Here is a 13450-nt window from a genome sequence, read left to right on the forward strand (position 1 = left end):
ATTGGAAAGGGTACAGAGGAGATTTACCAGGATGCTGCCTGGTTTAGAGAGTATGCATTATGATCAGAGATTAAGGGAGCTAGGGCTTTACTCTTTGGAGAGAAGGAGGATGAGAGGAGACATGATAGAGGTGTACAAGATAATAAGAGGAATAGATAGAGTGGATAGCCAGCGCCTCTTCCCCAGGGCACCACTGCTCAATACAAGAGGACGTGGCTTTAAAGTATGGGGTGGGAAGTTCAAGGGGGATATTAGAGGAAGGTTTTTTACTCAGAGAGTGGTTGGTGCGTGGAATGCACTGCCTGAGTCAGTGGTGGAGGCAGATACACTAGAGAAGTTTAAGAGACTACTAGACACGTATATGGAGGAATTTAAGGTGGGGGGGTTATATGGGAGGCAGGGTCTGAGGGTTGGCACAACATTGTGGGCAGAAGGGCCTGTACTGTGCTGTACTATTCTATGTTCTACGTTCTATGACACTTCTTTTTCCCTTATTAGGGAGTGAGAGAGAGAAAGAGAGCCTGTGATATGTTGAATTAACCAGGTGAATGAGTAAGTCTTTGGGGTACTGCAAGTCTGTGTCATTATAGATGCTTTGCTGCGCGCTTGAGTGCTAAGTGGTGGGTGCCGATGCTTTGGGGCACTCCTCTGTTTTTGTGGATGGTTGCGAAGAAAAAGAATTTCAGGATGTGTATTGTATACATTTCCCTGACATTACATGTATCTTTGATGGATGCCACCTTCTTGAGACACTGCCCTTTGAAGATGTCTTCGAATGTGGGGAGGCTCGTGCCCGTGATGGAGCTGGCTGAGCTTACAACCTTCTGTAGCCTCTTTCGATCCCGTACATTGGAGCCTCTATACCCGATAGTGATGTGACCAATCGGAATGCTCTCCATGTAGAAATTCAGTGGCGCACCAAATCTCGCAAAACTCCCCATGAAATAAAGCTGCTGATGTGCCTTCTTAGTGATTGCATCTATATGCTGAGCTCAGGGTAGACCCTCTGAGATGATGACCCCCAGAACTTGAAGCTGCTTCAGCTGGTCTCCTCAATGAGAACTGATACGTACACTCCCAAATGACGAAGCTTCTTCAGGCCAAGACTGGCAGCATGGACGTCCACACTATTGACACTCTGCCCACCACTACATCATCCAACCTTCTACACAGCCCCTTAGCACCCTCCAACTCAAGCACTATGACTGTACACTTACACACCACACCTCATGAGGGTTACAGAATCACTGCGATTGCACACGTAATCAAGTTTATATTACTCATATATGTCGTGAAATTTGTTTTGTGGCAGCAGGACAGTTGCAAGGCATCCTGAAACACTGAGTGTGCATCTTTAAGATCCAGTACCTCCTTCCTGAGGGGAGTAATGAGAAGGGGGTATGTCCCAGAGTAACTGTCCTACTGTGTTTTCATATGCCCTGCTGCCAGCTCGGAGAGTTCCTCTTGCCCAGAGCCACCTTATCACTTTACCATTTCCTGTCAGAGTCACCCTGGGTTCAGATACTCCTGCACCTTGCAACACACACAAAATGCTGGAGGAACTCAGCGGGCCAGGCAGCGTCTAAGAAGATAGTAGTCAATGTTTCAGCCTGAAATGTCGACTGCACTATTTTCCTAGATGCTGCCTGGCCTGCTGAGTCCCTCCAGCATTTTGTGTGTGTTGCTCGGAGTTCCAGCGTCTGCAGATTTTCTCTTGTTTGTGATTGGTTTATTCCTACACCTAGCGTACTTTATGCACATGCAATTAGCCTGTGCATGTAAGCTAATCTTACATGGCCACGTTAAACAAATACTTACACATTGTGTTTTATAATATTGCTTTTATATTTATATTTTCTGTGTGTTTTTATGCTGCATCGGATCTGGAGTAATAATCATTTTCTTTTTCCTTTACACCTGTGTATTGAAGAATAACAATAAACAACCTTGAACTATCCATCCGAATACAAGGGACTGGTCAATAAGCTGTATACTAGGGAATCAGCACAGCAGGCTGCACCCTATCATTGTATATTCCAGGAAAGGTTTTTACAGATAACTTGATTTGTGACAAACTCCAGTTGACTCTGTCCCTAATGTGCATCATGCAGTTGACTCCCAGGTCTACTGTCCTTGCACCTTCAGCTCAATGAGTTGATTCATTTCCTCGCAGGTTATGTTGCCCAGGGAGGTGGAGAGAAGAGCTGCCTATACCATACAAGTTAGGAGGAAGCCTAGAATTCCCAATTCACAATGCAGATCCCAGATGGGTTTTTAGAAATGGGGAACTGAAACAATACTTCAAGCAAAGGCAGAAAGTTTGCTCTGGGGTATGACTTATACTTTTTACACTCAAAATCAGGTGGCAGGGTGGAGATACATCTCTACCAAAGGAGGTGTAAGGTGCTCCTTCCCTCCACTAGCCTGTAGGTCACCCTTGGGCAAGGTGTAGCACCTGCTTAGCCCCCCGCTCAGAGTCACTAGGTGGCAGATGGTCATATGAACAGCTGGTGCATATCACAAGTCCTGGTTATGTGACCACTGACACCAGACAGACAATCTTTGACGAGTATTAATAATGGCTGGAGTCACCCATCTTGTGAAGACCTTGCCCAGAAGAAGGCAATGGTAAACCACTTGAGTAAAAAAATTTTCAGAACAATCATGGACTAGACCACTTCATACGACACGACACATAATAATGACAATGATGAGGAGTACAAAAATGTACAGCCTAGCTGCTGTTGAAGTAAAACAAAGTTAACCATTTAAAACATAGAGTTTAGTTCTCCTCTAACAAAGGGCCTCTCCCTTTCCATGGATGCTGCCTGACCTGTTGAGTGTTTACAGCATTTTCTGGTTTTGATTTCAGTAGCTGCAATTTAAAAAATATATATTTACAGAGCGAATAAAGCAAAGGATGATCAGAGCAGGAGAGGTATTCGGGTCAACAGTCACTGTACATTTCCAGTACAAGTCATGGAAATTAGGTGGTACTGACCATCTTATAGCTCTGTGAACTTGCCGTACGTATGTTCAAAGTTTTAATGTGGATACGCTGAAAAGAAAAGACAGCATGGTTTCCTCAGGTGTACCTGAACTTTGCTGCATCACCCAGACCTTGAGCTCGATGAGACTGTGAGCGAAGTTACAGCTATCCTCCCGCAGACACCCATAGCGCACCTCGTGACGGCACACATCAAACTGGCAGTGGTCCTGGAACTGACGAATCTTGGAGTACTTCACAGTCATGGCCCGCAACATGTGGACCAGGCACCTCGGGGAGAACCACGGGGAGTAAATGAAAAGCAAGCACTCAAAAGTTAAGAGTAACATTTACAATTCCTGTTCATTGACTCCATCTACACGTCCCGCTGCCTCAGGAAAGCAACATAATCAAGGATGCCTCCCACCTTGGTCATAGTCTATTCTCCCCTCTCCTGTCGAACAGAAGATACAAAAGCTTGAGGGCAAGAGCCACCAGACTCCACAACAGCTTCTGTCCCACCATTGTCACACTCTTGAATGGACCTTTCACACACTGAAAGATGAAATCAAACTTCTAGTCCCTTGTACTTTATCTGTCTACCTGCTACACATTTTATTTGTAACTGCAACAAGATATTCTACATGGTTTTCTTTTCACTACCTCAATGTACTTATTTATGAAATGATCTGTTTGGATGGCAGGCAAAAAAAAAAGCTTTGTACTGCACCTCAGTGTCAATAATAAACCAATACTAATACCCTCCTCCTTCCTTTTCTCCTATGATCCACTCTCCTCTCCTATCAGATTCCTTCTTTCCTACCCACCTGGCTTCACCCATCACCCTCCAGCTAGCCTCCTTCACTTCCCCCAACCTCTTCACTCTTGCATCTTCCCACTTCCTTCTCAGTCCTGAAGAGGGGTCTTGGCCTGAAACATTGCCTGTCCATTCATTTCCACAGACGTTGCCTGACCTGCTGAGTTCCTCCCACATTTTGTGCATCTTGCTTTGGATTTCCAGTATCTGCCAACTTTCTCGTGTTTCTAATACCAACTTAATTCATTATCCTCTTAATCTTCTCTCTCAGTCGTGTAATCTGAGAGTTAGCAAGTGATCTATCTGCCTTGCCACTTTATACCTTTGCCATTACCTGCTGGGCAAAACTTTCTTAGTTCAACAACTTCCTTTTTTCCATTGAAGCCCTTGAGATGATTCTAATAGATGGTGGCTAATTTAACTATCTACTCACTTTTGTTCTGTATCTCTTAACCCCATCAACAGTTGATGTTTTGGGCCGGTACCCTTTGTCAGGACTGGAAAGGAAGGGGGAGGACGCCAGAATAAAAAGGTGAGGGGGAGGGGAAGGGGACCAGCTGGAAGGTGATAGGTGAAGCCAGGTAGGTGGGAAGGTAAAGGGCTGGAGAAGAAGGAATCTGAGAGGCGAGTGGACCACAGGAGAAAGGGAAGGAGGAGAGGATGCAGAGGGTAGGAATAGGCAGGCGAGAAGAGGCAGAAGGCCAGAGTGGGGAATAAAGAAGAGGGGGAAAGAAATTACCGGCAGGAGATAATGTGTATCCATGTTCATTCCAGATCTGGACTGCAGCTGGTAAATTGTTAACAGTTACAGTGATGCCCACGTCTGAGTTTACTGGATTTTTCCCACGGTGACTATTTCCCCATTCCGCAAATCAGCGATGCAAAATTTAAAGCTAGCAAATCCTGTGTATACTTCCATCTTTTCAAACAAAAATCCATCAACATTAGAGAATACTTTCTGTCTATTTCCCTTGTGTGATTGGCTCCAACACTCTGCCCAGGTAACTAATACTTCACGGTTTGAGTTGGGCGGAGAGCAGGAACAAGCAACAAGCTATAATCACAGTTGGTATCACAACTAAGAGTTGTCCCTTCCTCAGTTTCACCATGCACACACCTTCTAGGAAGAATCTAGTGTTAAGGAACAGGAAGCCAGGGTGATTCGTTTCACTGTCCTAGTTCGTGGGAGTACTGACGTTACTGGTGGCCCTTCGAAACTGACTGACTGCCGCCAATTTACTCAGCACAAATGAGGATTCCCTCAGTATGCAGGATTAACACTGAAATCGTTTGCCCACTGATTCCCTCCATCGAGGTGCTGCGTACTCACTTGTTCTCCTCAAAGTTGTGCTTAACTTCTGGATTGGAACAGCAAGAAGCATCATCCTTCATCTTCTTGCTTATTAACCTGGGTTTGCTATCAAAACATTCCTGCAACAGAAAGCAAACATGAGCATCAGAGATTGAGGTGGGAGGAGGAATGGATTTGGAACAGATAAACACAATTAAAATGGAGATACACACAGGACTTGGTGCCTTTAAATTTTGCATCACTGATTTGAGGAATGAGGAAATAGTCACTGTGGAAAAATCCAGTAAACACAGACGTGGGCATCACTGTAACTGTTAACAATTTACCAGCTGCAGTTCAGATCTGGAATGAACATGGATACACATTATCTCCTGCCGGTAATTTCTTTCCCCCTCTTCTTTAATCCCCACTCTGGTCTTTTGCCTCTTCTCGCCTGCCTATCCCTACCCTCTGCATCCTCTCCTCCTTCCCTTTCTCCCATGGTCCACTCTCATCTCCTATTAGATTCTTTTTTCTCCAGCCCTTTACCTTTCCCACCCACCTGGCTTCACCTCTCACCTTCCAGCTGGCCTCCTTCCCCTCCCCTTCACCTTTTTATTCTGGCGTCCTCCCCCTTCCTTTCCAGTCCTGAAGAAGGGTCTTGGCCTGAAACATTAATCTCCATAGCTGCTGCCTGACCTGCTGAGATCCCCCCCGTGTTGCTTTGGATTTCCAGCATTTACCAGCTTCCTCATGCTTACACACAATCTATATGGTACTGGAGCTGCCATGGAGATTTCATCTCTATGCCACTAGAATTGCTTCAAAAAGCCCACTTCTCCCAAAGCTGGTACTACATAAAATGTATGTCACATTAACCTATCACCTGCAGCAATAGCCCACGTGGCATTTATGGTCCCGATGAGAATTAGTGTGTCTGTACACTAACAGAGGAAGTCCTAACAGTATCTCCGTAGTGTCTGAAAACCTATGAGTCTCAGCCCCTAATATACTCATTCACTCAGCATCCACCCTTATGGCAGGGAATGCCAGGGATGGAGAGATGTTCTGAGCACATTCTAAAGTCACAATAAAAAGAAGGCAGTATTAGGAATGGAAACACAAAAGACTGCAGATACTGGAGACCTGGAGCAACACACAAACTGTGCTGGAGGAACTCAGCGGGTTGTGGAGGAAAATGGACAGTTGACACTTCAGGTCAGCGGTGAAGGGTCCTATGGCGCTGCTTCAGTGATGAAGGGTCCCGACCCAAAATGTTGACTGTCCATTTCCCTCCATAGATGCCATCTGACCTGCTGAGTTCCTCCAGCTCCTTTCGTGCGTGTGGCTTGGGAACGCAAGCCCGATTATGACTGCTTTGTGCTTGGTGTTTAGACACAAAAGTTTTTGATACAATATATACAGTGCCAACTGGCACTATTTATTTAAGGGGAAAGCTACACAAATACATGAGGGAAAAGGCAAAAGCTAGATAATAAAAGGAAGAAGAGTGTATAGTTAAACACTGGTAGAATAGGTTGAATGTTCGGTGCTCTATATTTGGTAATGGACTGACAAGTGAACCAGTAACAACTTGTATTTATTAGGCACCACTTACATAGCAAAGTAATGATCATGATTATTACTGATGAATACACTGAAGACACCAAACAAGGAAGTACCAGGATAGATAAACCTCATCAGGAAGGTATATTTTAATGAGCATTGCAGCTGAAGTGAGATAGAAAAAGAGAAAGGTAGACAGGCAGAGCTTTAGGGGGAAGTTTTTATAGCTCCAAGCCATGGGAGTTGGAAACATTGGGAAATCGTGAAGCTATTAAAATCAGGGACACACAAAAAGACCAGAGCAGGTTACAGAGATAAATAGGGCTCACTGAGAGATCCAAGCCACAGGGAACATAACATTGAGGTGTTGCGTGAATTGAAGTAGAGCAAAGAGATGTTGGCATTAAGAGGCGTGCACTTGTGCTACGGTATCTCACCTCACAAAGGTACATAAAGTGGCCAAGATGTTCCTTCAGCAGCTTAGCTACCGTGAGGCTGCATCTGGTATCACCCCCAAGTGGATCGAAGAGTAGCTCGCGGTTTATTGCCCCTTTACGCTCCAGTGTCCAAACATCTATCTCCTCCTGACTGTACGCAAACGTACAGCGATCTCCAAACTTGCATTCCCCCTTACTCACTATATCTGCAAGTAAAAAAAATTGAGAACATCTTCATGAATTGATTATGTTTCACACTATGATCTGTCACCCTTTTCCTGCTTTCCGTCAATTTACCCATCTTTATTCCCAAAAGGGATAACTTCTGCAACCAGTACATTCTCAAGTCACTACTCTACAGGTTAGCACATTATCAGTGGGTATCGATAATCTATCCTGTTGTGAAAACCATTGAACACCACAACTCTCTCAGAAGATTCAAGATTGTTTAATGTTGTTTCCTGTACACAAATGTAAGAAGAACAAAATCATCGTTACTCTGGATCTGATGCAGCACAAATAATAACCATAAAGAATAGACAGGCAAGGACAACTTACTCAGTAGATATGGCCATTCCAAACACACATAACTTACAGAAATCAAGAAGTGAAAAACACCAGAAATGTGCACAATTAAAAGAGGAAATTGTAAGACTATGAAACATGAACAGGGTATATACTGTCCTGATGGTAATGTCTACAACAGGTATCATTCCAAAGTCACTACACAATAGTATTAAACAATTAGGATTACTCAGCAATATCTACGTAAATCTTCAGAATGCCACAATACTAAACACCACTAGAATAGTCTATTAAAATTAGGGAAACACAAAAAGACCAGAGCAGGTTACAGAAATGACAGGGAAGAACACGGCTCACTGAGAGTTCCAAGCAACGGGGAACATAGCAATGGAGAAATGAGTGTGCTTGAATACTTCAGATTTTTACCAGCTTGAGCTGAGGAAAAATAAATTTCTACAATAATAATAACACATCATAAATATAAGTACATAAGATAGCTTATATACTATATCTACATAGCTTTGATGTCTGTAAAGTGATGCTAGACTGTACATGAAGTGACTGATGGGAAATAATAAAGTCTTGGTGGAGTTAGTGAGTGGAGGTGTTGATCAGTCTTACTGCTTGGGGAAAGTAACTGGTTTTTGGAGTCTAGAGGTCCTGGTGTGGATGCTACGTAGCTTCCTCCATGATGGGAGTGCGACAAACAGTCCATGAGCAGGGTGGGTGGATCCTTCATGTTGTTACCGGGCCTCTTCCAGCGCTTTTCCGTATATATGTCTTTGATGGCGGGTAGGCTGGTGCTGGTGTTGGGCTCTACCCGTTGTAGAGTCTTCCTGACCGCCGCGATGCAGGTTCCTTACTAAGCAGTGATGCAGCTTGTTAGGATGCTCTCTAAGTGCACCTGTAGAATGACCAGAGTATGGCTGTGTATACTTACATCATTCTGCAGAATAAATATTGATCCTTAAAAGTTCTGATGGCATTCATCAGCAAAAAAAGACTTCAATTGCTCTAGTCTTTTCCACAAAGGAAGTGGTAGAAACGGGTAAAATTATGAGATTTGGACAGGTGAATGGAAAGGGACAGTTTGAGGTAGGGGCCAAATGCAGGTTAATGGGACTAGCTCAGTTGGACAATTTGGCTAGGATGGACGAGTTGGACTGAATGGCCTGTTTTCCATGCTGTGTGGCTCTATGACTCTATTTGGAGGTATCAGCTGTGACAAAGCGAGTTAGCTCCTGCTTCTGAATCAGAAGGTTTAAGTCCCGCACCAGACCAGCACAAAAAACAGTGCATGGAGGGTGTACCTTCGGGCAAAGATGTTGAAATAATGTGCCGTCTACTCCCTCAGGTGAATGCAAAAGATCCCATAGCACTATTTGTAAAGGGGGTGGGGATTCTCTCCTTAAGCATCCTTGTTAATATTTATCTTCACTATATACAAATATAGCAAATTATGTGGTTATAATCATATTGCAGGTTGTGGGTGGCAAATTGACTACCAACCTTCCAAAAACAGAGCAGGAACCGCAAATCAATAGTACTTCACTAGCAGGCAACACTGCAGATATTCAAAAACGCAAACAACAGGAATTCTGCAGATGCTGGAAATTCAAGCAACACACATAAAAGTTGCTGGTGAACGCAGCAGGCCAGGCAGCATTTCTAGGAAGAGGTGCAGTCGACGTTTCCTGACAAAGGGTCTCGGCCTGAGACATCGACTGCACCTCTTCCTAGAGATGCTGCCTGGCCTGCTGCGTTCACCAGCAACTTTTATGTGTGCTGCAGATATTCAGTAGGCTGGGTATTTCTTAACATCATGGACTTAAAATATTAACCCTTTCTCTCTCTCCCCACAGATGCCTCCTAAACTGTTGTGCATTCCCAGCATCTTGTGTTTTTCAACACCACTTTTACAACAATAATTAGTGGATTCTGTCTCTCACACATCCACACACCTGTGGATTTTCGCTGAGCCAGAAACACTCCCTGGGCCCGAGCCCAAGTTGTCCAGTTGCCAGTGCAGATCTTCATGAACTTAGAAATGAAGACGTCACCTCAATGTATTCAAAAAGGGCAGTTTCCCCTCAGAATGTTAGCACACAGAAAGAGCCTACTCAGTCTTACTGTGTCCAACTGGTGTTTAACTTTCACCCAATTTTCCTCCCTTTCATCTCAATTTATCAGCATAAATTTCTATTGTCTTCCTACCACAAACTCTGAGCTTGGTTCAGCAAAGACAGTTGAGTTAATACAGAACAGTGATCCAACTTCTTCTTAAAGCATTGTCTTAAGGTCATAAGACATAGGAGCATAATTAGGCCATTCAGCCCATCGAGTTTGCTCCACCATTCGATTGTGCCTGATTTATTATCACACTCAAGCCCATTCGCCTGCTTTCACCCCATAACATTTGACGCCCTGACTAACCAAGAAGCTACTTGTTATCTTTTGTAACTTCAAAACATTGAACTAATTCAAGGGAAGGCATGAGAGTCTGCAGAAACGAGTCTATCTTCTTTATTTTAAGTGAGGCGCGCACACATCACATGGTAGCGTGATGATGTATAACCTGTAATTAATTTTGTTTAAACAAACAAAAATACTTAATCAAACTATATATAAAAGATTACTCAAGTATGACTGAAATATCAAATACACAATACTATCAACCTCCACTTTAATTATACCCAAAGTCTTGGCCTCCACAGCTGTCTAAGGCAATGAACTCAACAGATTTCTCAACCTTTGGCTAAAGAAATCCCTCCTCATCTCTGCTGTAAAGGGACATCTTCCTATTCAGAGGCTGAACCTACTGGTCCTAGACTCATCCTGGATTGTATCTAGGCCTTTTAATATTTGGAGGTTTCAATGAGATCCCTCTTCATTCTTCTAAACTCCAGCAAGTACAGGCCCAGAACCAACAAACACTCTTCATATGTTAACCCTTTCATTTCCCAGAGTTATTCTTGTAAACCTCCAGAGGACTCTTTCCAATGTCAGCACACCCTTTCCTAGATACGGGGGCCAAAACTGCTCACAATACTCCAAATATGGTCTGACCAATGCCTTATAAAGCCTCAGTATTACACCCTTGTTTTTCTATCCTAGTCCTCTTGAAGTGAATGCTAACATTCCATTTGCTTTCCCTACTCCCAACTCAACCAGCAACTTAACCTTTAAGGAATCCTGCATAAGGACTCCCAAAACCCTTTGCACTTTAGGAATTTGTTCCCCGTTTAAAAATAATCTATGCTTTCATTCCTTCTACCAAAGAGTATGACCGTACACTTCTCCACACTGTTCATCAGAATTACTCCAGCAGCAGTCAATTCTTATTTAAACTATTTCATTTCAGTTTTGCATTTATAAGTTACTGTTGTATACTGCATATGTACAACCGCTGGTTTAGGTCTCCCTTATAAGTAGAATGGAATTACGTGCCCGACCATACCGTTACACAAGTAGTATGGTCCTCCATAATTATTCCGGGTAGGTCTGGGCCTGATTTTCTTCCATCGTGAGTCCGTTGAATTGTTCAGTCTTCCAATCAAAAGATCTTTTTTACATTTATGATCTAGGTCAGGGTTATAAGTGAAATCTAATGCCTTAGCTCCTAAAAAAAGACAAAACACACGGGGAGAAAAAAACGTAATTAGAACAAAGTTGGCGTAATAGGACAAGGTCAGGAAACTGGTACAAACAAATGGATTTTAAAACATTGGGAATGGGAAGACAGGTAAACCATATAAAACACACATCATCTTTCAAATAAAATCATAGATAAAAAAAAACTGCATCTCATCCAGTTTTCCTCAAGAATTCATGTCTCCCTAACCCTTGTGTGTCCAGGAATCTAAGTACTTCAGCCTTGAACCGATCATTTTCAGCCCTCTGGGGTTGAGAATGATCCTCAGCCTACCAAGTGAAAAACATCTCATCTCAGTCACATGTGCCCCATCCCTTAGGTTCACCATTTCCTGGTTCTGGACTCTTCAGCTCGAGAGAGGAAAAAAACCTTTCACCATCCAACTCTCAGGTACACCATCTAACTCTCGGGAATTTCAAACATTTAAAAAATATTTTTTAATTTTTTATTGAGATACAGCGTGGAATAGGTCTTTTCAGCCCTTCGAGTCACACTGCCCAGCAACGCCTCAGTTTAACCCTAGCCTAGTCATGGGACAATTGACAATGACCAATTAACCTACCAACCGGTACGTCTTTGGACTGTGGGAGGAAACCGGAGCACCCGGAGGAAACCCAGGCGGTCACGGGGAGAACGTACAAACTCCTTACAGGCAGTGACGGGAATTGACCCTGGGTCGCCTGTACATCAAAGTGTTGTGCTAACCACTACACTACTGTGCTGCCTCACTCTCATCTTTTTATATAATTCCAAAGAGTATCAACCACTTCTAATTCGGTCTCTCCTAGTTGATATAAACTGCATCATTTTTTTTTTGGTGAAGCTTTCATTCTCTTCCAGGTATGTGGGACTACTCCTGGCATCAGAATGCAGTCCAACATAGCACCATCTGCTGACCCAAAATAGAGGTGATCAAAGATGAACAGAAAATGCCAAAATAACTCAGCAGATCAGGCAGCATCTGTACAGGGGGAATGAGAGATTTGAACTTGCAAATGTTAGAAAACAAACATGTTTAAAGTTACAGAGGAAGGAACGAGGTGGAGAGAACAAAGGGAATGTCTGCAGAAAGGTGGAGGCCAAGGGAAGCTTAATGACACAGATGGCGCTGAGAGAAGGTGAAAAAGGCTTGCTGACTACGACTGGTCTGTCCTGACGGGCTGGAAATACAGGGAGATGAACGTGAGTGCAGAGAGAAAGAAACAAAAAAATGTGGGATGTGTGGGACATAAAACACAGCATTTGCTGAAACATGTAAAACAGACAAATACCCAGCAGGTTAGGCAGAATCTGTACAGAAAGAAAAACAGGGTTAAGGTTAGAGGTCGATGTCTATGTACCAAGACTGTACGGTTCTGACACCAACCTGGAAAGGCCAGTTATCTGGCATCGTTGATCCAATGTCGAGCTCCGAGCCTGTAACATGTCTAGTCAGTAGATGAGGAACTATACCACTGGGCTTCAATGAAATGGTGTAAGACCCTAAAAGCAGGTTAGAGTCTAGGCAACTACAAATGCAGCTCGTTAGCTACTTGAGTTGCAACACCATCAGTTTTTCACACTCACCTCTATGATTCCCTCCATTGCCTAATGGATGCCTGGTGTTTCTCAGCTAATACTGCCATCTGTGATTAATGGATATTAGACAAGAGTAATCCTTTCTGAGGAAAACTGGTTAGTGTCCACCTGTACTACCAGTGAAACCAATATTAAACGCAGTCCATTTTGAAAAAAACAGCAAAACCCTACTGTGGAGCAAGTCAGAATTCCCCTCTCTTCAATAATGACAACTCCACTCATTTTTCTCCCACTCGTTAGCATAGTCACCTGTAGTACATTGCTACCAAATATTGGATAGTCCTGAGTTTATTGTCCTATCAGATAAAAATTAGTTTTATTTTTCACATGTACATTGAAGCACACAGTGAAATGCGTTGTTTGCATCAAATCAGCGAGGATTGTGTTGGGCAAGTGAACACCGTACTTCTGGCACCAACACTGCATGTTCACAATTCACTAATACTTATGCCAGGATGCTGTTTATTGACTATATCTCAGTGTTTAACACAATCATTCCTACAGCTCTGATTGAAAAGCTCCAAAACTTGGGCCTATGTAGGTCCCTCTGCAAATGGATCCTTGACTTCTTCGCCGGAAGATCTTAGTCTGTGCGGAT

The 13450-nt window shown here is 43.4% G+C and overlaps 1 protein-coding gene across 1 annotated transcript in view; it reads right to left on the bottom strand.

Moving 5' to 3' along the window:
* zc3h7bb (zinc finger CCCH-type containing 7Bb) overlaps positions 1–13450 on the bottom strand; it is a 107006-nt gene that overhangs the window by 33683 nt on the left and 59873 nt on the right. The window contains exons 13-16 of the mRNA XM_072271716.1: positions 11080–11241; positions 7098–7303; positions 5134–5234; positions 3096–3277 (exon numbers count right to left, since the gene is read on the bottom strand). Coding sequence (XP_072127817.1) covers positions 3096–3277; positions 5134–5234; positions 7098–7303; positions 11080–11241 — 651 coding nt within the window. The remainder of the gene's footprint in view (positions 1–3095; positions 3278–5133; positions 5235–7097; positions 7304–11079; positions 11242–13450) is intronic.

Source organism: Mobula birostris, chromosome 11, assembly GCF_030028105.1.
Source record: "Mobula birostris isolate sMobBir1 chromosome 11, sMobBir1.hap1, whole genome shotgun sequence".
In the NCBI taxonomy this organism is placed as follows: Eukaryota; Metazoa; Chordata; class Chondrichthyes; order Myliobatiformes; family Myliobatidae; genus Mobula; species Mobula birostris.